The sequence below is a fragment of the Pygoscelis adeliae genome, unplaced genomic scaffold (genome assembly GCF_000699105.1).
Source record: "Pygoscelis adeliae isolate BGI_AS28 unplaced genomic scaffold, ASM69910v1 Scaffold84, whole genome shotgun sequence".
In the NCBI taxonomy this organism is placed as follows: Eukaryota; Metazoa; Chordata; class Aves; order Sphenisciformes; family Spheniscidae; genus Pygoscelis; species Pygoscelis adeliae.
Genome location: NW_008824754.1, coordinates 4,486,627 through 4,511,246, shown reverse-complemented (window position 1 = coordinate 4,511,246; position 24,620 = coordinate 4,486,627). Strand labels below are relative to the sequence as shown.

The 24,620-nt window shown below is 43.6% G+C and overlaps 1 protein-coding gene across 1 annotated transcript in view; it reads right to left on the bottom strand.

Moving 5' to 3' along the window:
* TENM4 (teneurin transmembrane protein 4) overlaps positions 1 to 24,620 on the bottom strand; it is a 619,397-nt gene that overhangs the window by 26,064 nt on the left and 568,713 nt on the right. Inside the window, exons 26-28 of the mRNA XM_009323472.1 lie at positions 19,586 to 19,740; positions 14,840 to 15,717; positions 2,844 to 3,016 (exon numbers count right to left, since the gene is read on the bottom strand). Of these exons, the coding sequence (XP_009321747.1) occupies positions 2,844 to 3,016; positions 14,840 to 15,717; positions 19,586 to 19,740 (1,206 nt within the window). The remainder of the gene's footprint in view (positions 1 to 2,843; positions 3,017 to 14,839; positions 15,718 to 19,585; positions 19,741 to 24,620) is intronic.

Here is a 24,620-nt window from a genome sequence, read left to right as displayed (position 1 = left end):
ACGAGGTCACAGCGAAATTATCATCTCTCGTCTGGATGAAATAGATCAGCAAAGAGCACAGTTTGGATAATTGGGAAAGGAAACCTGACACCAGTTGGTGTTTTTCATTGTGAGTCTGATACTGCTCCTGTTGTAGCCAGCTGGAGTCTTGCCACACTGATCTCAGCAGGACCACAACTCAACTTACTGTACACAGTAGTGATGGTGTGAAACTGCTGTGGCACTGGATTTTGCCACTCTAAACATACAGCAGTGATCCACAGTGTAGATCCAAGTATTTTAGCTGTACCACTGAGTACTTAAGTTGATGGTCTTTTGACATAGACTCCAGCAGGATCAAACCCACTTCACGCTTGATTCTGCAAATGGGGGACAGTCAGCTGGCTGTCACACTTTTGTTCTTAGATGCTTGGTTTGGTGAGAAAGTGGTAGGAGATGCGCTTTAAATCAAATCAGTGAAATATCTCTGCACAGCTAATATCTCCGCACAGCTCCCTCCTTCATCCTTCGCCAGGAAGCAGGGGAAAGCTTGAAGGTCTCTGTAAAATTCACTGGACATGTGATGTTCCCTTCGTGTCACACAAGCACCGCAGAGGGGTTACAGTGGATTGTCACCAGCAGTGTGGTACAGTGTGGGGAATGTAAATCCTCCACTTTCAACATTTTCCCAAGAGAAGACTCTTCCCTGGCTTTGGAAGGCATTTCTCAAGGGCTACATGAAATCCAGGGGCCATGGGATGTTGCATTTTACGCTGCTTTAGCTGCAGGGCACTACTGCCCTATTTTGGCCTTGAACAAATGCTCACTTTGTCATTAATCCAGAGGACAACATCCCACTGAGGTCCTGAGGTGCCTGTTAGCTGTAGAGGCTCCTAAACCCATCCTACAGGAATCTGTAACCTTCTGAAAATGCCTTCTCAGACCTCACCTGTTCACAGTGTGATCCAGGTTTCTTGAAAGGTTCACCAAGGATTTGTGAAAGCTGGCCAGAGCTGTGAGTCCAGAAGCAAAATGCATGAGCACCCCTCATGCAAAGGGAATTTGCAATATGCATTTTCCCTGGAGAACAACGGAGCGAGCAAGATACTCGCAGACCTTGAGAATGGCTCCAACTCCACCCGCTGGAGAGGCACTTGGAAGGCAACTTCATTTCAGCTGTGCTTAATACGTCCCTGGGCAACTCCAGTGGCCCTTGTTTCAGTTTCTGCAGTGCTGCCATGAACAAACAGGTACCTCAGTTTGGGAATTCACAGTCCCTAATGCCTGTGGGAAACCCACCTTCAGCAGGTCGCAGGCCACCTCTGCTGCAATGTTATCCAGATCTTCATTTTAAGATAAGTGAGTTTCTTCAGATCCAAACAGTTTTGTAAGTTTTATACTTCTGAAGATGGCTAAGCTGTTTGTAATACTGCACGTCCTAATGGCAAGAGTGTCCCTGTGCTGGAGGGCAGTACAATGAGATAATTGACCGTGGCACCATTATGTAACTGTGCCTTCAGCTCTGGGTGTATAAATCACATCACAGTCAATTATCTCACTAAAGGGCCCCCAACAGCGGGCTCTATTGCTTAATTAGGCTCTTGAGGTGAAGGCAACCTCGTGTCTGTGCAGTTGCCAGACGTCTTAATGTGAGTGGATGGCATGGGGCGGGGTAGGTTGGATCTGCTTTGCAGGCTGAAGTAAAGAATAAGAAAGTCATTGTCTTCCCCTGCAGAAATAGTGAGTACGGCTTGAAGGGGCTGGCACCCTCTCAGCCACCCTCTCCAGAGGCAGGAAAGGCAGTGTTCAGGCATAGCAGGCACTTTTTTTAAGGCAAGCTTGCTGTTATTATAGGGAGGGGGAGGGAAATGTGTGTCCCAGAGACGTGGGAACAAATGTGACTCTGGAACCTGTTGGTCTCACTCGGAGCACTTTGTTCCTCACAAGGGAAAATGATGTTTGACACCCCATTGCCATCAGGCACAGACTAGGAGTGAATGAGAGCAGGGGAGTAAAAAAAGCAGAGTCTGATGGTCCTTTTCCTTTCTCCAAGCCCCAGGGAACAGGAGTGATGGCTCACCCTGACCCTAAGGAGGCTTCAGCCTTCAGAACTCAGAGATCCAGGCTGGCATGGTTTGTGCACTACAACTTCTGCCCCTACCAGTATGTCAGCACAGTGCTCCCCTGCTATTTATTCCTCTTTTCTTTCCCACTTCATCACCTTTTCCTCCACCTCATCAATCCTCCACTTCCCCACCTTACCATCACTGGCAGAACTATGCTCATTTCCAACAGCTGCAAACCAGTCCCACCAGTCCTATCCTGGCTGCCCACCTCTTTGTCCTCCTTTCTGCCTCTCCACACCAGCCCTTCAGCTCAAACGTAGACCTTCTGGGGACAGGGATGGTCATTTTTCTGGATGCTGCCTTGTGAATGTTTGAACAGCCAGTGAACAAAGAATCAGAGAGATTTCCAGCAACCAGCTGGAAGCCTGTTCCAGGAGAGTAACTGTTAAGTTAGGAGCCATTAAGAGAACGAAGCAAAGGGGTCGGCTGGAAGCGCGGCTAGATTTATGCAACCCTTTTTGTTATAACAATAATGGTAATGATGATGGAGGACTGTACTGCATAAGGGCTGCACGGCAAGGGGACTGGCTGAGAATGAAGCAGAAAACAGCTGCAGAGCAACCACGGTGCTACGGAGTGTGGCTAAGTAGGTGTGAGTGTGCATCTGTACCAGCATGTGGGGAGCTCTGGGGCACTGAGGATGCAGGTGATTTTTGGCGTTGGGATTATCAAGTTGATGCCTGATGGATAATCCACTGTGTGCAGCTTGGCTGGGAGAGGGACAGTGGCCCAACTCACCTTGGAGCAGGGTGTAGAAGGCTCCCGATGCTGACAAATTGGTTGTTATCGTAACATCATCCTTGCTGGAGGTTTCCACCTGGACGTGCACGGAGCTGTCGGTATCGCTGCGGAAGCTGCTCACTTGGCCAGTCGGGAAGGTCACGTTGGTCAGGCGCCCAAAGCTGTCGTACCTGAAAGGGAGGATGGAGTGAAGTCAACAGCATCAACAGAGGAGTGGGATACAGGAATCATCCTATAAAGCAGAGACCAAGTCTTGAAGTCATCACCCAGATTTTTCCCAGAGGAAAACACATTGTCAGTCTGTCAGACTGTCTTGACTTTTTTGGCTTTATGAGAAGAAAATCACAGCTTTTAGCTGAAGAAAAATCAAGCAAAGAACAGAAAATTACTGAATAAGTATTAGCCTGTATTTTAACAACATTTTTCCAATACTTATCACCTGCACTGTGCTTCTTGTTTACAAGAGTAACTTTATTTCCCATCCACTGTGCTGTGACTTAGGGAAAAGCACTGGCCCGTGCATCCTGTCTAGCAGAACTAGGAGTTTCTGAAGGCCACCAACTGTTCTGTCTGCTTGTGTCCTGAGCTCTTCAGCGTTGTTTTTCTTTTTTTTTTTTTAATCTTATTTTAAAAGCGACAGGTAGCAGGAAGGACCTGCCAGATTGGCCGCATCAGGTAGAGAACTGCCCTTTGTGAACATGGTGTAGAGCCCTGAGCACAGCTGAGACCCCCGTGTCTACCTTTTAGTGTTCCTAGGACCATCTGGAAGGACTGATTTAAAAGTGTACAAAAGCAGTTCAGTTTTCACCCCTACTGAGTCCTTGGCTTTTCCAGTGAGGGAGTCAACATAAGCACCATCTGGGAAGGCTTCTGTGATGTGGACACCTGTGTACCAGGACCCAGATGAAATAAGCTACATACATGCAGGTCCCACAGCAGTTAACAAGCTGGGGGGTTATTTTTCAATAAAAAGGAGAAGCAGACACCTGTGCCTAGAGGCCTCCTGAGTTGCTGGAGCCAACACACCATCCTGCCTCCCATTTGTGGCATTGCAAAAAGGGAGCCCTTGGGTCTCAGACTGAGCTAAGAGCAGAGGGTTAGCAAGGGACCCTTGCTGTGAGGCTATTGTAGACTGAAATGGAGAGCAGCAGGAAGCTCTATTGGCTTATCTCTGGAGAGCTGTTAGACCTTCTGATGAGATAGACCTTCAGGGAAGGGATATTTAACTAGTCAGGGAGGAACAGTAGAAAAATTCCGGCAAAAGCAATCAGTGATAACATTTGACTTTTTTCAAGTCCCGCCCACGTATCATTTAAGAATGATTTGTATGATATACAAGATCATATCAAGAAAAGGTATCACCTGGGGATGCAAAGCGGATGGTGAGCAAGCAGAGAGGACTCGTTCTGCAATAGCCAGCAGTGAGCCTTTGATGGAGCATGGTGTCCAGTGAAGGGCACCATTCCTCAGAATGACAAAATAGTGTAAATGATACGTTAAGGATAACAAGGTTAGAAAACATGACCTAAGAAGCAAAGCCAAAAGAAATGAGCTGATTTAGAAGAGAGGAAACAAGGAAGTGGGAAGATGCCACCCTGACAACGGTTGTTCTGAAGAGAATTATGATTAATTGTTCATCTTGTCTACCGAGGATGTGACAAAAAGTAATCCGCTTGAATGGAAACAAGGAAGATTCAGGTCAGAAGCTGGAGAACATTTTCCAGGCCCATGGTTGCTCCAAGCAGAGGAACAGACGGAGCATTGGAAACCCCATTGCCCAACGCTTTTAAGAATAGGTGAGAGAAATGTGTTAGAGAAGGTCTGGATGCAGTTGATCAGACCTTGGATGGCTGAGGAGCTCTTGATCCTCCTCTTCAGGATTACTCTGAGCTGGGGAATAAGACAACAGACTCCATCTAATAACAAAAAAACCCAAACAAACAAAAAGAAAAGAAAAGAAAAGTAAAGAAAAGAAAAAGTACTCTTGAACTGCAACCCATGAGAGACCCAGGAGCAGCCATTGGACTGGCTCTGCACTGTACAGAAAAAGAAATTCGTCTCCTCTTCCATTGTCTTTTTTCCAGATTTGTATACAGTGCTGGTACTTTGCTTTTGACAATACGCTGGCAGTGACTTAGCATGAGGAAGGGCTGGTTGAAAAGGTGATTTTTGCCCAGGTTTAATATTTAGTATATAGTGACTGAATGGATGAGCTCATTGCAAGTCTCTCCAGCCCTTGGGTTTGGAGACACTATCACGTGAGGCTTTTCTTGCCCACTGGGCAGAGGGGGAGGTGAGAAGGTAGAAGAAAGCATTTGGCCCTCCACAGTGTCAGCCTATCAGTCATGGGATTATCCATGCATGGAGAATGGAGCAGCTTTGCCCTTTCCCTCCAAGATCTTGGCAATCAATCAGCCACTTGTGAAATAGAAAAGAAGAAAGAAAAAAAAAAAGAAAGGGATGAATTCAGGACTGCATTGCAGGAGTTTGGCAGTGACCACTTAAAGCTTTTCCAAGCAGCTAGCAGTGCACAGCTTGGATCTAAACTGAATCTCCTTGCAAGAGCCAGAACTAAAGTGCTCTCGGTACCAAACGCTTTGCTCCACGTTTGTGGCTGTCCTGTTTGCACTGAAACGGTATGCGTTTTGATTGTGCTTTCTGCACAATCATCTGCACATCTCCTCCTAAAACAGCATGTGAGTCTTAAACTGAAAACATCACAGGCAATATCTTTACCCCATCTGCTGAGACAGGACACAAGGGACATGATTTAGTCTCTACCTTGAGCAGAGAAAACAATGTTATCACTAAAGGTGTGTTGTGTAACACCCCAAATTCTTTCTACCTTGACATCAATAGTCCTATATATAAATCAGTCTGAACCGTAAGGGTAGACTCAGATCCCAAATGCTCTGAAATTTAAGGAAGATGGATCTGAATTTAACACCTCTGACTTGGTGGTGTTAGCAACTGTAAGAGATTTATTTATATTGTTCTACTTAAATTTAAAGAAATGAGCTGCTCCTGAAATTGAGCCTGATTCAGCTCCTAAAAGTAATGGCACAAATCTGGACGTGCTGCACTGAAGTCTAAGGGGTGAGTTTGGTGTAATACAGGTGTGAGTATGAAAGGAAGCAGGTCTGCGGATTAGGGAAAGGAGAGCAAAAGCCAGGATGGGGGCAGAGAACTTGTTCACGTGATGGACGTGGCTGCTATTTCCTTTAAGTGCTGAGTCAATGTCCTGTGAGTCATATGGTTTATCCTAATTGAACGACACTCAGCACCATGGTGAGAGTCAGCACAAAACCTATACTCCATGCAAGCCCTATTTATGTGCTCCAAAGAAAGCCTCAAAAACCTGTGGATACTCAGTTTAACAGCCCCAAGCAGCAGCAGACACCCAGCTCCTTAAACTCTATTCCTGGACATCCAGCTCCCAGCACCCTCACAAATGGTCCTTCAGCTCTCTGCTGGGCAAATATGAAATATTTGCAAATGGGAAAATGGGAAAATATGCCAGTAACCTCTGCCCGTGCAAAATGGGTTAGAACAGCATGAAAAAAGAGCATGAAAGAGTATGATGGTGCCTAAACCTCTGTGCACACATTTTTCTTTTTAAGTCAAAATGAGTAAGTACATACACATAATTTCCACAGTTACATTTTTACAGCTGTATAAAACTCACACTACAGGGGAGAACTTCACCAAGAGCAAGGACTTCCATTTGGGACTTTGGGTCCTGAGAAGCAAGGCTTGTTTTGGGCCAGAACAGTCTGGAATGGTGTGCTGGAATTGGTTTAAGATGTCTACACGTGTACATTAGACTTTTAGCACCTCCTTAGTCACCCCATTAGCCTCCGTCAGAAGTAACCTGGACCATCTGTGTTTTGTGCAGCATTTGCAAGAGCTGCTGCACCTCTGCCCAGGAGCGAGGCAGGGACCTTCCAAGCACTCACTCTGGGGGTGACAGCTCACCTATTTGCAGCTGCAAGGAGGTCATGCCTTACAAAGGGAGAAATGCGAGAAGGTTCTACAATTAGACTGTTCCCATTTTTATCGTTATTTTTAATTGGTGGCAGATGAAGTGCAAAACACTCAAGTCCAGACAGAAACTCCTTTTAGCACTGTGGTGGCAATGCAAAAGGAGGTCCTGGAAGCTAGTTAGCACGGACACACACAGCACTTCCGTCCTGGCAAGCAGTTTCTTTTCTCTTTTCTGCTTTGCTCAGGACCAGAGCATTTTCCCCTTTTCCCTTGATTTAGATCACACAGCACATACCTGATATCATCTATCACATAACCACAGTCTCCCAGGGCACATTAGCTTGAAGGCTTCAACATCCCAAACAGATAATGTGCTTAAAAAAATGAAATGAGTTAAATGAGTCCATTCCTTCTACCTCTGCTTTCAGCCCTATAAAGGCACTTCCAGGGCACATCCTCAGCTTGGTGAGGAAGGCCAAGCAACTGGCTCTTACACAGCTGCAGGTGTGCCCTGGTATTTGCAGTAAGATAAATCTCTCCTAGTCACCTCATTTTGCAGCTAAACTGTATAGGCCTGTTTCCACAGTCTTGGGATTTAGGGGTGGGCCAGTTTTCATCACAGCCTAAGACTTCTCTGTTCTCCAAATGCTCTGAAAGCACCAGAATTAAGGAAATACTGAAACATGGGAGCGCACGCAGCAGCCACTCCGAGCGATGAATTCATCACCTGCTAACACAGCTGCTGCCTCCCATTCAAACCTGCTGCAAAGACTCAGCACTTACAATTACAGTGACAATTATTAGGCCAGCAAAGGAAGCTGTTGCCATCCATTCCCAATTGGAAATGTATTTAGCTAAGGTTCAATGCACAGAATTAAAACGGTATTTGGTGCTTATGAGGCCTAATTGTTAGCTTGTAAACATTCAGAGCTTTCATTTATCACATTACCGTTGTGTAGAGACCTGGGCTTTGGGAATTAAAGAGAGCATCCTAAGTACCGTCTATTCAGAAATCAATTCCTTGCCTTAGTCTCTGGGTTTCCTCATTTTAGCTTTTTCACATTTCATCAGCCTTTTAAAACTACAAGTCAAATAGATTGGAAAAAATTCACTATAATAATATTGCATTTAGTGCCAAAGTGTCCTAATGTACTTTGCAAACTATATTTTGCATGCGATTATATAGACATGCATCCGCCGCCTCTGAACAAGCTCGCCTCTTCACAATTTTTCAAACAACATTAAACACAACATTAAAAATAAATCTGTAACAGACAAACTGATACTACTCAAATATGTATGAAGGCAAGTCCTCTCCCTAATGACACAAGGCCAGGTTGCAGCCACTGTCTGCAGAATTTTCTGACTGCCCAAACAAGAAGAGGAAGATCTCTCTCTCTCTCTCTCTAGCTTTTAGGATACTCATAATTCCCCTGGTTCTCAACTAAACTCTGACACCAGGCATTCATTTCAGGCCAGGCCAATGGCTCAAAACATGACCTCACAACTTCATGAGAGTATTGGAGAAGCACTATTTTATCACGGCACTTACCGGAGTTTCACTGTAACTTCTTCAGAGGAACAATGATGAGAATCTAATTATTTTATCATGAAGAAATTGTGGAGCGAAGAAATTGTGGAGCAAAGAAATTGTGCTAGAAGAGGAGGGAGAGCAAAAGCCAAAGGTGTTTCTCACACTCCAGTCCACTGCAGGAGCAGAACGATACCCTCACTTGAACTACTCTAAACCAAGGATGCCACCAAATCCCATAAAACTCAGAGTATGACCTGAGATATCATCAGGTGATAAAGGGATGTTATTAATGCAGTAAGCTAGCTTTTCTCTGAGTCAAGAGGTGGCTGCTCCTCTAAAGGTAATGTGTTATTTATCTCTGTTTTTGACTAAGAGAGAAAAAATTGCAAAGCTTTTACACCAACTACAAGGCAGACTGAGTCTACATCTCACTGTGGGGCAGATGTTGACTACGATGCCCAGTTCTGGCACCCCAGTCACCCACAGCAGGGCATTGGCTGGGGCACCAAACACTGCTGGGGTGAGACCTCTGCTGAGTGATGGGGGTCATTGGGATGCCATCCAAGGTCCTCCTGCATGCTCAGTCCAGCTGGCTCCTACCTTCCACCCATTACAGTGTGTGAGGTTTGGCAGAGTTTGGTTCTCTGTAAAACAGCATCCTATATTACGGGTCAAAGCTCCCCTTACCGCCCATCTGCAGATCTGGCTCCACGGTACCCTTCGCTCTCCAGGCAGCCCTGAGCCACTTCTTGGGCAGTCCATGAAAAGGTTTTGAATTTCTGAGCTTGGCTGCAGTGATGTGTAAATATGTCATTCTGTATGGGAGGAGGTGACCTTTGAAACTAACTGGGGACACAAAGGACTTACGCGAAAGAGCCTCATCTGGGCTAAATAATGCATAGAAGGTTTGACTTTGGCTCAGAGGGAAATTGAATTAATGTGCAGTGATACCATCTCAATGAGCTAATCAAGATAATTGCCGTATTCTTGATTTAAACAAATACATTAATAAGAATTTCCGGATTCTGAAGTAGATAAACAGCAACTGCTAAGAAACTTTGTAAAGGCTGGTAGCAATTTTTTCAGGTCAAGTGAAAAAGCAGCAACAACAAAGAAGCAAGTAGTCACATAGCATCCTTTGTCTTTGACTTGAGGAGCTGATCAACAAGATGCCGTTCCCCTGGCAGTTTCCAGGTCAACTTCCTTTGCTGCTGATTATCACTGTCACAGGTTCAACGAGAAGGCAAGTCTTTAATCCAGTTAACTGGACAAGCTGAGCTGCATTGCATTAATTGACAGTGAATGTCAAGCCCTCTGCAGAGGCAGAGAAGGCTATATAAAGTTAAAACCCTCAAAGATAAGCCTTTGGGGGGACAGGCTAATTACTGCAGGGAGTTAAGTTTCACTCTCAAAGGAAAGGGAAACTGCACAGCATTATATACTGAACCTTACTCAGTGCTAAACCCAATAAAGCAGGATTGGTACAGCAGGCTTTGGTGTAGGATGTGTGAAAGGAAGAGCTGTAAGTGCTGTGAGCAAGTCTGCCACCGCCTGAAGATAGCACCTGTCTCCTTCCCCTACAGAAATGAACGACAATGTGCCAGCCCACCCTGAACCCTTGGAGGACCTGGATTCCCTGGTATGCCCTGGAGGTAGACCTCCAGTACTGTGTCAATGTATCCCGCCTCCTTCTCTCCAGAGTCACACCAACGTGGCCATATGTCACAGTTCTTTGCAGCCTTATGATAAAGGCTGAGAAATGCCCTGGTAAGAGCAACAACTGAAGGAGAACCAGAGGTGCTGGACATGTACACACACAGTGCTGCCACTCTTGCAATACCATTGCTCTTTCATGTTGGGTGTCTGGTTTATGGTCTTCTGTAGACAGTCAGGTAAAGGTAAATCTTACAAGGATGTTCTTCATGGGGCCACTGGTGCAGTGTAAACTTGCCAGCTGAATTTACGTTCACTCTTAACTTTTTAAACAGTGATGTCCAGCCTGCCCTGGCCCATAAACAACTATTATGTGCTGTGAGAAACATGAAGCTTTTCCGCAGAGTCAGATTTGATGTCTTTATTTCCTTGGCCACGAGCAAAACAGAAATACGAGCTTCACCTTCCCCCTCAGCCAGGACTGAAAACTACTTGGAGCACCTTCCAGTAGCTCATGATAACAGGATTTCTCTAAATCACTTAAACTTCCCCAATGTAAATTTCCTCATACAGAAACCAATAACCTGATGGTATTGAACGCTGATTTGGTTTACACCATCTTCTTTGGCTTGTTGAATAATATCAAAGAACTTAGATTTCATCCTGACATGCCTGCACTCATCCCTGCAGTTTGTGTTTGACTCAATTTCCTCATGTTCTGATACAGAAACCAATAACCTGAAGGTATTGAACGCTGATTTGGTTTACACCATCTTCTTTGGCTTGTTGAATAATATCAAAGAACTTAGATTTCATCCTGACATGCCTGCACTCATCCCTGCAGTTTGTGTTTGACTCATGCAAATCTTCTCCCTGGTGAGAATATATCTTAAGAAAGGCATCCAGAATCATGTTCTAAGATACCAAGAAATGGAGAACATAGTGCTTCTCATGGTTGGTCGCTCTACCGGTTAGGTAATCTCAGCCTTTAAAACTCACTCCTTCCTGTCAACTTGAATATCTCTAGCTTTGCCTTCCAGCCCCTTACCCTTCTCAACCCTTTCTCTGCTAGATTAAGAGTCCCTCTGTAGGTGATAGTTTTGTGCTGACATGCTGTGATCTAGACACTTCCATCTTCTTCATGTTAAGATAAATAGATCAACTCTTCTTAGTTCACCAGCATAAAGCACGTTCTCCCCACGAATGCATTTTTGTAGTGTTTTTCTGCACAGCCTTCAATTTTCGCTGGCCTTCATAAACTGCAAACATCAGAACCGACAGTATTAGTCTCATCAATGCTGTACAGACATAAAATCAGCTTTGCAATACCCACTACAAGTAGAGTGGGATGATTAAATGTATTCATTTTGTTTGTCCATCTAAGCAACAAGTTAGACAGATTTGTCATGGAATTATGCTGAGAATCACACTGGATGCCTTGATGCTTTGCTCACTACAACCTCTGAGAGTCAATGCTCAGCCCCGTTCTTGAGATGTGGCCTGTTACATGTGTACCCTGGCATTAGACTGTGTAAGAACATATTTTCTTTAAATGAAACCTACTTTATCAAGCAATTTAAGTATCTCACCTTTATTTACTAATCTTCTCATGTTATCAGTTCTGATTTTCTATTTTTTCCCAGATTATGCATGGGTAGAACCTGGGTAGAATCAATCCCTGCCAATTCACCCGAAACAACCCCACTGGATGATTCCCTATTGCTGATTACCTTTTGAGAGCTATCACAGAGCAAGTTCTTGAGCCATTTGATATGTACTTTTCACAGCTGAGAAAAGAGCAGACTGATCTGCTTTCCAAGTCCCTAGTGGACGGGTTAGGATAGGGTCAGATAGGATAGGACAGGACAGGACAGGACAGGACAGGATGAAGAGTGACAGTCTCTGGTTCAAGCAAGGAAGATTTAGACTGAGCATATAAAAAAGCTTTCTAACAATAAGATAGGTAAATACATTGTTATCACTAGCAATATTTATCAATAACTTAAATGACTTTGATAGGATCCATTTGACCAAATTGTAGACATCTGCAATGTAAATGTCTGTATCTAAGCTTCGGCCACAACAACCCCATGCAGCGCTACAGGCTTGGGGAAGAGGGGCTGGAAAGCTGCCTGGCAGAAAAGGACCTGGGGGTGCTGGTCGACAGCCGGCTGAACATGAGCCGGCAGTGTGCCCAGGCGGCCAAGAAGGCCAACGGCATCCTGGCCTGTGTCAGAAATAGTGTGGCCAGCAGGAGCAGGGAAGTGATCATGCCCCTGTACTCGGCCCTGGTGAGGCCGCACCTCAAATACTGTGTTCAGTTTTGGGCCCCTCACCCCTAGAAGGACGTCGAGGTGCTGGAGCGTGTCCAGAGAAGGGCAATGAAGCTGGTGAAGGGTCTGGAGAACAAGTCTGCTGAGGAGCGGCTGAGGGAACTGGGGTTGTTTAGCCTGGAGAAAAGGAGGCTGAGGGGAGACCTCATGGCTCTCTACAACTCCCTGAAAGGAGGTTGTAGCGAGGTGGGGGTCGGTCTCTTCTCCCAAGTAACTGGCGATAGGACGAGAGGAAATGGCCTCAAGTTGCGCCAGGGGAGGTTTCGATTGGACGTGAGGAAAAATTTCTTTACTGAAAGAGTGGTTAAACATTGGACCAGGCTGCCCAGGGAAGTGGTTGAGTCACCATCCCTGGAGGTATTGAAAAGACGTGTAGATGAGGTGCTTAGGGACATGGTTTAGTGGGCATGGTGGTGTTGGGTTGACGGTTGGACTTGATGATCTTAGAGGTCTTTTCCAACCTTAATGATTCTATGATTCTAATCATTCTGGACTACCTTTACAGAGATAAACTTTCAGAATACAACTTGTCTCATCTCATCCTAAAGCAGATATAACTGACATAACTCATAAGAAACTCACCTTGAAAGTGCCTGTAAAAGGAGGCTTTAGGTAACTAATTCTGATATAGACTTTTACCTTGTAGTTATACAAAGTTGCATCAGAATCTGTCTGGAACAATTAAATAGAGATAACTGATCACAGGTTTGGATGAGATATCTCTGAAGACATTCCCAATTCTATTTTCAGTGATGCTGTGCTATCATATAGTGCTGACTTGCTCTAGTCAAGATTTCCGTAGTCTAACCACTGGAGAATTCTGTTTTCCATTTAGCTCTAAAAAGCTTTCTTATGACTCTTCTGAAGTGTATAAAAGGACCAGAATAATGACTTTCACAAATGCTCTATTTTGTTGGATAGCAAGAAATAATGGATCACTGTTATAAATACACCCACAGAGTAAGTTAGATTTTAGCTTCTGTCTCATTTTATCTCCTTTATATTTTCAGTCACACTTTTAAATAAAAGAATATGTTTGAGGTATAAATCTGACCGTTATTAGCTGTAATGTTTAGTTTGCTTCATTGTCCGTGGCTACATCTGTTTTCAAGCACAGGAACTATTGGGTTCTTTGCAAAAAGAAAATATCTCCTTGATTTAGCACAACGGTCCTGACAATATAGCAGTCTTTGCTCCTATAGAGAATAACACCCTATCTTTCCTCCCTAAAGCCTCCCTCAAGCAAATTCAATGTAAGAGATGGAAGGGTATTAACTTTGATTCACTGAGGAATATTGCTATAGTAATTGCAAGCAGAACGTTGATGGAATGCAAATAACCTTTCATAAGATTCATCACAGAGTTTCCATCAGTTCTTTTCGAGGCAGGAGCAGTAATAGTGAGTATTAAGCAAAGAAATTTGAAACTGGGCCTGGAACATTTTAAAGAAAGAACCAAAGCAACTGCATATCTAACACACGAATATATGAGTTTAGCCAGCTTTCCTTCCCTGAGTCTCTTTTTTCCCCAGTTTTTTTCTTTGTAATCTTGGGCACTGTCTATTCTAGCCAAATTGGAGTCTTACAATGGGTCTATTATTATGGTAGCTGAACACTTCCTTGGAACCATTCAAACCATATGGGAAATTATGTACTAAAAGGAGCGTTTCAAAGAGGTTAGACCTGAAAATAAAAATGAAACTAAGAAAGAGGGAGGGGAAAGGGTTCTCAACAGCAGGATGAATTTGCAAACCATCCTTCTAGACGCCCTTCATTGAGTTATCTGTCTTTTTCCTATGATATCAGAAGCGTGTTGTCTTTATAGTATTTATAAACAGGGAATTGCTAACAGTAATACAAAAAAGAAGTACAAATTTTCAAGTCACTGCCATCTCTGGGTTTTTTATTGCATCCTGTCTTCTCTCTGCTCAAAAATTCTTTGGGGCTGGTCTTGAACAGGCCTGAGACTATTTTTACTGCTTAGTGAGGCCAATTACAACAATAGAAACCAAGCAGTCCATTAATTACAGAATCATTTTCTGAGCAAGCTGTCATTAGTTATTGTCAGTTGTCATTCTACATCAGCTATTTCAAACAAGCTCGAAAAAGACACTGCAGCATGGGAAGTATGTGAAAAGCTGCAAAAAAGAGGATGTGATGGAACTTTCACACTTCCAAGGCTTTCAAAGCCAAGAAAAATTCTCTGACATGCAACCTAAATCCCGAGTCCTGACTACAGTTAAGGAGAACTAGGTGTCCAAATTACTTAGCTGATTTAGAAAAACTCAGCAGAAACTCTGTCTGAATCTTGACTTGGTAGAGGGAGCTTATTCAAACTCTAATGCGCTTACTTCCAGTATTCAGTGTTTGTGTGAGATCTAATATTCTGTTTTGGCCATTTTATTTAGACAATAATTCTGGACTAGAAACCTTGCATGGTTCAGAGAACACAGAATGAACTCAGCAGCACAATATTCATAATATACTTACTCATAAAACGTTGTCCAACCATTTTCATTGCTTTTAGTGGCAAGGAGACCGGAGTTGCCGTGGTACGTCATCATGGCCACTTCATGTCCCTGTGTTGTTACACTCTTGAGTGCGCTGTTGGTGCCAATTGTCACCCAGTAGACTTGGCCATCAGGCACTACCAGCCAGAGGGGCATCCCCGTGGAATCTCTTCGGATATTCACTAAGTTGCCATTATTGTCAGTGATCAGGGTTATATCTCCATCTCCAGAATAAGTAAAATTGTAAAGATAATCTCCAGTGGTAAGGCTCTGAGTATAAAGGTGCTTACCACTGGTGTCAAACAAGTAGAGTTCTTGGTCTATGGGTGAGGATAACTCATATAGATTTTGCATGTTGAGGAATGGTTTGTTTTTCCGAATAAAGCGGATTCGGATATTTCCAAGATCAGCGACATACAGCTCCCCATCTGCACACACCGCAAGGGAGGATGGCGCATTGAGTTTGGCATCCTTGGCATAGCCATCGTCCCCCGAGAAGCAGTCACAGTTAGCGTCATTCTTGCAGTCACAGCTGCTTGGCGCTCCAGCAACGAGAGAAATCTCTCCATTGGTGGTGACCTGCCTGATGCGGTTGATCTTCTTCTCATCAGTCTCAGCAATATACAGGACCCCATTATGTGAGACGGCCAGGGCGGTAGCAGACTCCAGGGTGGCGTGGATTGCCACCTTGCTAAGGAGAAAGTGATCCATGCCTGGCACCTGGCAATGCATGGGTCTCCCTGCCACGATACGCACTTGGTGGTTCTCAGATATCTGTAACACAACGTTATTGTCGAGCACATACAGCGAATTATCCATCGGGTTGACTGCCAGATCCGTGGGCCATTCTAGACGAACCTTAATGGTAAAAAAACACAAGGAAATTATTATAGCAAGACCTTTTTTCATTGCATGATTGCTATAAATCAATCACAATGAGGGTGTTTCAACACGGATTAAAGGGAGAAAGGGTAAAAGAAACAAAACTAACTATTACTGCTTGGTATGGTGGCCATAGAGGACACAGTCCTGGTGTGAGTGAGGGGGCTTAGCACTTGCTCTGCACCATGGCTTCCCTCTGCTTCTCCACCCCATCATGAAGTCAGAGACCATGGGAAGAGGCATCAGTGTCCAGGGAACACAGGAATAAACAAGAAGACTCTAAGATTCAAGTGGGATTTCCCCTCTCCAAACCATCCAATGCTCTTTGAATTGATGGAGCCTGGACCTGACAGCAGAGACCTGGGATTGGGAATTTTGTGGTGTGAAGTGCTATGAAATCAGTCAAACAAAACAATGATCCTTTTACTAAAGGATTTTCCAGACAAGTAGCCCAGCTCCTCTGGGCAAATGACAAGGAGGGATAGACACAAAACTGGCAGCTGTGTCAGCATGTGTGTGTGTCCAAGTTATAACCACCTATTTTCTGCTTGACACTGCAAAAATGCAAAATAGCAATTGATAAGAAATTCAGGTAATTCAATTAGTAGAATAAAATACTTATGTCTTCACAGTGGTTTTCTCATTGTTTTGAACATAATGGAGGAACGGGTTCAAATAAGAGTGACACATCGCAGTTCTACACTGATAATCCATATACTTATACAGATTATAAAAAAGATGGCGGCATACTTTTTAGCAGGGCCTGTTGCGACAGGACAAGGGGGAATGGCTTTAAACTAAAGGGGGTAGATTTAGACTAGATAGAAGGAAGAAATTTTTTATGCTGAGGGTGGTGAAGCACTGGCAGAGGTTGCCCAGAGAGGTGGTGGATGCCCCATCCCTGGAATCATTCCAGGTCAGGTTGGACGGGGCTCTGAGCAACCTGATCTAGTTGAAGATGTCCCTGCCCACGGCAGGGGGGTTGGACTAGATGACCTTTAGAGGTCCCTTCCAACCCAAACTATTCTATGAGTCTATGATTCTATGATTCTATACACAAATAAACTGAAAAAAGTGACTGGTAACACCACAAGTGAGTGAGCACTAGAAGGTCTCCATTTCTAGCTTTACTGCTGCAAGACACTGTCTTTTCAAGTGAGTCTACTCTTTTAGTTGCCAAACGTAAGAAATCTCTACCAACAGAATTCAGGGTCATTTATATTTTTACAAAGGACTGTAAAATAAGCATTTAAAAAATATTTTATTTTACTTCAGGTTTATATAAAAAAAAGTCAATGTTGTGCTGATGGGAACCAACCAAATGTTTTCCTAATGGTGCATCTCCCCCATAGTAGAGGTGTGAAGGGTGACTGGAAACGAACAACTGTGAAGAATGGTCTCGGACTCCTCCAGCCAGGCTTTAAAATAGATTTTCAACTAGTTAAAAAGAATAGCTATTCTGGTTGTATACACCCTTTCAGTCAGCCAGGCAAGTTAGAGCAGATGGACTTGATATCTCACAGTTAACTGAGAAACTGGCCACTTTGTGCCATCTTCCCAGCTCCTCTGTGTTTTTTTCTCTGTACCCAACAGCGTGATGTGCTGCAACCGAGAGCTCTGGGATCTGGGCACACTCAAGGCCAGGATCTCCCTGTTTCTTGGCTGCAAACCTTCCTCTCCCACTGTCCATCTCAGTTGCTGCTGCTTCTCATTTGTCTGAGGTGACTAAGTTTGGGGGGTGTATAAGGTGGCAACCTTACTGGAAGGAAGAGGAGTAGATACCAGCAGGCTCAAATCCAGCAAACCATCTCTCACTGTGGTTTTGTTTAAAACCAAGAACAAGAAGACACCAAGTAAGATCTAGAGCAACACAAGAGATTCCTATTTTTAAAGCCTGTAGTTGAACATCTCTGCCACAGCCATGCTTTACTTTTGATGCTTCTATTCATGTTTAAATCCCTTTTCAACTTCATTTTTTTTAAAGAACACCAGAAGCAAGGTATTTAGTTCATTGTGCCTTCTAATGGCTGGGTTTGTGAAGCTTATTTTCATGGCTAAGCAGTGTGCTGGCTCTGCTTAGTCTGATTCTCTGTTTGCAAAATCTCCTTCCTTTTCTCAGCTCCTGCCCTATTTTAACCCTTCCTGTAGTAAAACATTATAGCCTGTGGTTTTCTCTTTAATAATGCATGCCTCCATCCCTTCCAGTGGTCTTTAAGCTCCGCAGCCTTGAGTTAGCATCAAGAGCAGAGTTTATTCTGAACTGACAAGGGAATTTTCAATTTCTTAAAAACCATTCCTTGTCAACATTGGCAGCTAAATATTTCATGTCCCCATGTCCCAGGGAGCCTCAGGGACCTGACAGAAAGGACCCTTCTAGCCACCGTAAATGATGAAAAGCTACTTCCCAAGCTGGGTTTTGTTTGCCTGGTTTGGGTTGCTTGGGGTTTTTTTAAATTAAACTTTGGTGCGTCTGTCCAGAACAGTACCGGTTAATCTGCCCATCACAGTACAGGTTAATCTAAAAATGGCTCCTGTCATTTTATGAAGGCAAAGAGTGAGTCTTCAGCTGACACAATTTAGGTCATCTCAGAAGTGTTTAAATATGACACTGGTATACATACAAGCCACGTAACCTGCAAGAAAATTATTTTAAAGCCTGAATCCACAATGGTCTTGTAGTAACTGCCCCTGAAATTCAGATAAAGAAAAAACTAAGCCTGTAAGATGAGAAACATGCTACAAGATGGCCTTTAACCAGCAAAATTTGCTTCTATAGAAGGCATGAGAGCTTTTAAACTCGTAATTTCAGCTTGTTCATAAATTGAGGACAGTGGGAACCAGTTGCAAAGAAGCAAGAATAATCTTTTCAAATTAGAGAGAAAAACAAGAAGAACAGATTCCATATGGGAGCACGGAAATTATCTAGGTAGTTACAAAAAGGAAACCCCATTGACATCTATTGTGGCTGAATAACAGTACTTAGCCCTCCAGCTACGATCTGTATTTTCATAGGAGAGGGCAACATTCCTGTAGCCAGGCAAACAACAAGTGGCACAAAGCTTTCAAAGGACACTATCTCTAAACTGGAACAATTTGACAGGTTGGCCAGTGCCCCACAAATTCAAGTGCTGGGCTGCAACAGATTTCTCTTCTGCGCCATCCAGAAGTAAAGCAATCATCAAACTGAGATTTCCTTTTCTCTCTCTTTTTTTTTTCCCTCCACCTTTAAGCAGCAGGACTTAAAAGCCCAGCATGATGGTAGCTGCAACCAATTTGCAATCTGATGCAATTCAAGATTCTTGTTTTCCTGCTGTTGCTAATTTTGGCACCACAGCCTCCAATCAGTATTTCCTAGATGTTAATTTGAATCAGGTCTAAAATTGTGCTGGGCCAAATTAGGATGGGGGGAAGCAAAGAAAAAACCCCATGGTTAGCTAAGTTGTTAGAGCACGGCATATAGCCCTACTAAAATGAGTATGGCTGCCTGGCCTTTTTAGTTTAAAGCAACTAGTTTCTTGAGAAATGAGCCTCATGAAACCTGCCTTCCCAGGAATCTGTGTCTATCAGCTGATCGGGAGCTCTGAAAGAAGTCTATTCTGTGGCTGGGACATCTTTAAAATCTCTCTCCCCAGAGATCTCTGAGTTAGGTCAGGTAGGTCTTTCCTTCAGCCTTTATAGGATCTTTCTTTTTGACCCAGTCATTTTCATACCACAAAATATGTAGAGATGTAATTCTCCTTGAGCCTTTACCTCTTTGTCAAACCTGGGGAGGCACACAGACATGCAGACAGGGTGAAGGCATAGGCTTCTATTCTGTAGAAACCCAACCAAAACATTGTCTTACCTGAGAAATGTCCATGACAGAGTCACAGCTGAGAGGCCGAGCAGATGTCAAATCATTGGAACCTAACACAGTTGAGATGATCCCATTCTGATCAATCCGCCTGATCATTGTACCATCCACGAAGTAAATCAGCCCAAACTTGTCCACGGTGATGCCTGGGGAGGGAAAAAGCAAGACAGTCAGAAAGGAACAGCAACCTGACAATTATGAGATGAATGGAAGATGATGTCTGGTTTGACGCTCATAGAAGAGTAAGACCGCTGGTTTGGTTGGGAGCAATATATTTTATGGCATTCAAAAGGGATGAGATGAGAGTTGGACATGCGGGAGTCCTGGTTATCAGGAGCTTTGAACTGGCACCATTCCACCGAAAGGCACTTCCAACGGGCACATGATGCAATTTAGAAATCCCTGCTCGCTTCTAGAAAAGGGCATGGCATTCAGTGAACTGCTGAAAGGAAAAGGTTTTCTGATAACTACGTGTCTTGCATGTTCAGAAACATGGTGTTATTGCTCATGGTATGAATATTAAGCCATGCACATGAAAATGTTACACTGGTGAACCTTTCAGAAATGGTGATAGAAAAGCTGTGAAAGATCCACCAGGTCAGTCAAATTCCAGACAGACAAATGTGGAAGAGTTTTTCCTAGGATAATCCTACTAATCCATATTATTTCACCTGTTTCTGAACACTGTTTCATTATCCAAACCTCCTTTGTAGACATATTCCTGTCAGTGGATTTGAGGTCTGCTGCCAACAGTTACAGACTGAGAATTCTCGTTTCCTCACCTGCAGATATGTGCCATTCCACTTCCCCCTAAGCATAATTTCTGAAGTATTTGTTATGTTAGCACAACCTCCTTTAATCCTCTTTATCCCAGGCTAGCTATACTCTGCATCTTCCATCAGAGGATTTCATGGTGCTTTACACTTACTAATTAGACCTCATAGCAGTCTGTGAGTGTGATCATCTTAATTTTACATATTGGGAAAATAACAGACAAAGCAATTTTCACAAGGTCACAGAGAAAGTCCATGACTAAGGCAGGAATAAGAAGTTAAGGGCCCCATTCACCTCTCTTTTATGCTAGTATAAATTAAAAATAGCTCCACAGATACTAACAGAGTCATCCATCTCATCTACCCTGTGGTGGCAGAATGCTGCTCAGCGTAATATTTGAGTGTCTACAAGACACTCAAAGAATGTAAAGGAACAGTAAAAGAATGTAGAAACCTGTAACACCCTCTTCTATGCAAGTGAAAATTCTGCTTGGAATATATGAATATAAGGATATTCCTGTTTGGTTTCTTTCACTAGCAGGGTAGCAATCACTTGGCAAAAAACAGACGTCTGCATTGTGCATCCAAGCAACTATCTGGAGCTTTTCCAATCAGTGGAGAGAAATACCTACTTCCAGGGTGCAATTCATATCACCCTAAAGCAGGTATCCGTAAGAGATTATATGAAGCCTTCTAGAAACACCTTTTCCTCCCCATTGACTATAAAAGGAGACTACAGCAAATATCTCCAAAGGAAACATTTATACTGTAGACAGATAAAGTTGGTGAGATGAATCCTCACTATAATTTTTTTTGGCTGTCATCATGGTGACAGAAATGATGGAAAATCTGTTTCAGACAGAAAGCTTTGAGAATGTTTCTGAGAAGTGATCAGATCCTGTATTTCTCCAAAACGCTGTTTTGCAGCCAGATCCCCTTGTTTGAAACATTTACCCTCAGTCTTCATCCACTGTGAGCTATGCTGTGAAGTACAGATGCAGCAGTTCACGGATCAAAAATTTTAGACTTTCATGTAGCAGGGACTAATCCCCTGATTGCTTTGGCAATTAAAATCATGGCCTTCAGCCAGCACTGTAACTATTGCATGGGCTGGAAGCCACGGAGGTGGATGATACGTGGAAAAACATATCATATTTGGTCATACAGAAATTCACAGAAGATAATCTAGCCTGGAAGTAATGGCAAGAAAACCTCAGGACTAAGTCATTGTTTGAGAGAAAGAACAAACTTCTCCGTTGAGCTGAGGTAAAGGAAGGGATTCAGACAGAGTTGCAACCTGTTGATTCAAAGTCAATTAAGAGTCAGGGAACTGATGTTTCAGATCACTGAGTTGAATGGGAGCTGTGTATTTTTGCTAGGAGGTAAAACCCAGCATTTTCCTTAGTTCTTCACAGCATCACCCTGTCTGAAGGGCATCATTTTGACCTGGATTGGATATCTGACCATCAGAGCAGTGAGGTTTCAGAATAGCCTCTAGGGCAGTGAGGAAAAAAATTACTTGCTGCTGCTTTTAAGATGAAGTTCATTAATTTTGGAGGGGATTATATGGCAGGATTGCTGAGATAATGGATGACAGGACTAAATGACCTAAAAGATTGCTTCTAGTCCTACATTCCAATACCTGTGTTTAATTCATGCCAAGATAGGACTGGTCTTTGCAGGACCACGAAACAAGAACCACAAAGAGGAGCGGCAGGTACCTGTTGCATGTCTGAATGCTTTGGGAGAAGCCACAGCAGTGGTGGCCATTTATTCTCGCTATACAATACAAACACATCAGTTGTATCTTAGAACTTTGTCAAAAGCTGCAGAAGGATCTGGCGGTATAAGCATCAGTATCTCACTGGCATCCATGGCTTTTTGGAAGTTGTCCTCACCTGCCATGAGATCTGTCAGCATTGTGCCCCACTTGGCACCCTGTTCAATGAGTCATCCAGGATATTGGCACATGTCACCTGTCACTGGCGCCTGCTGTTGAAGGTTACTGCTCCTCTAATTATTTTGCCTGCTGAATGGCAAGTTCTTTAATGTTTGTTGGTGTTTGCTTGACAACCAGGAATACAACTGAGCTCTTTAAGCAATATGGTAGACGTGCCTTTTCGGAAGAGGCATAGTAGAAGGTTTAGTTGATCTTAATTGGCTTTTGTCAAACACAAGAGGCTCTTATCCATTCCTTGGTTCACAACGAGTATTTTTCAGGGTGCCTGTCCATTAGTCTGTGTGACAGGCCAAAAGCCAGTGAAGGGTGGCAGGCTGGATAATGTGATTTTAAATGAGGCAGAATTTTCTCTCTTAGCTAGCTCCATATGTATTGGATTGGACTTATCAGAAATGTGTGCTGACAGTTTCTCACCGTGTTCAATGCTGAGGTCTGATGGCTGGTCTGATTAATCAGTTACAGTAATAATAACCTGTACGTACTTTGGCTCTCAAGCCAGCTCTGATCAGTTGATAGAGCACAACTTTATTTTGCGTTCCAGCTTAGACAAAGAGCTTGCACACCCGAGTAAGTTAAAGTGGGATAGCAAAGTTACCATTTATCATGCTGCTCCAGGGCAATGCCATGTGCATGTGTTCTTATCACAGAGCACTTCTCCTCTTATCCCTCTTTCACGGAGACTAAGCAATCTCAATTGCCTTGCATTTCCTAGGATGTTCTGCAGGGTAACAGAGTTTTCAGTCTGTCAGAGCCCTAAATTCCCATTTGCACATGCCAAAGCCCTAAATTCCCATTTGCACATGCCCCTCACACAGCAACTGCTCCAATCCCTTCCTGACTTTAGCTGATTGTCTTGGAATCAAATCGGAGAGGAGTCCTGCTCTCCCACAGACAAATGTCTTTGGATGGATGACTTCTCCGGAGGGGGAAAGAAGCATCTCATAGTTTCTTTGCAGCAGATTGTAGAGGTTAGATTGGACCTTTCTGTGTTTCCTTTCTGAAAATGGCACAGTTCCAGTGCTGGGAGCTGGCTCCTGCAAATGGGCACAGTAATGGGTAATTCACATGTTATGCATGTAAAGCCAAAGGCCTTGGCTTGCTTTGGCAGAAGGCTCCTCTCATGTTTCCATAGGAACATAAGGGAATTAAAGATTTTCGGCATACAGCTCGAAGTTCAATCTCACAGTTACTGAGAGAAAACATCTGCTGCCACTACCCAGGTAGCGTTGCAGATCCAAACTTTAAGCTCTGAGATATGAAATACATACGTTATGAAATCATGCTGGCTCCTCTTGGATAGCTGGAGATCCCATAGGAAACAAGGGCTTGTAGCACCATGTGCATCACACCAGTGAGTTGTGCTGATAGGAAGTTGTGACGCGATGACATTTGCTTGAAATGTCAGGACCTTGTAGTGTGAGGAGGTGACAGCACAACGTCACGCTGCAAATAGCTACTGAGACACGGTGGGTTTGCTCTAGAAGACAAACTGCTAAAAGTGACTGCATTGCACATGTAGCTCTACTTAGGAAAAAAAAGGGGGAAAAAACCCTTTTAAGTAAAAAAATAGGTGCTAAAGGAATCCAAATTTGGAGCTTTCTTGTCTGGCTGGATGCTGAATGACTGAGTGATAAAATGGCAGATGAAAATCAATGTCAATAAGTACAAAGGAATTCACAGGGGAAGGAGTAAGTTTAACTACCCATATGCAACGACAAGCTGTAAAATAGCTCACAGGAAAAAGATTTCAGAATTCCTGTGAAAAGTTTTCTCCAAATATCAGCTTTGTACTCTGCAGTGGTCAAGGAGGGAGCTAGAAGACAGGAATACATCAGGAAAGGCACAGAGAGAACAGAAAACGCTGTTCTGGCCTCAAAAAGACCACGTTTTTTCATGCTGTGACTAAACAAATTGTGGAAATTATTAGCACAGGATGTCTGGAAGGACAAAACTAGGTGTTCAAGGAGGTTTCTAGACCAACTGATGGTGGCATCTAAGCACAGGTCCAGGTGCAACCTCTTCAGAAAGTCCCCTAAATGTCGATGACCAGAATCTGGAGTGTTAGCAGGGAAAGGCCACTCTGTCATTGCCCCTTTCCCTATGTGTCTTTTCTGGCCACAGTAAGAGACAAGATATTTTGTTCTGTCAGCCTCTGGTCTTCCTTGAAATGGCCCTTACATTATTATTTGACAACAAAAATGTTAACAGATTGTGGAGGGTTGAGTTTCTTCTTTTAGTTCTGTTGAACTCATGAACACTTATTGAACAACTGAGATTTTGTTTACACATTCAG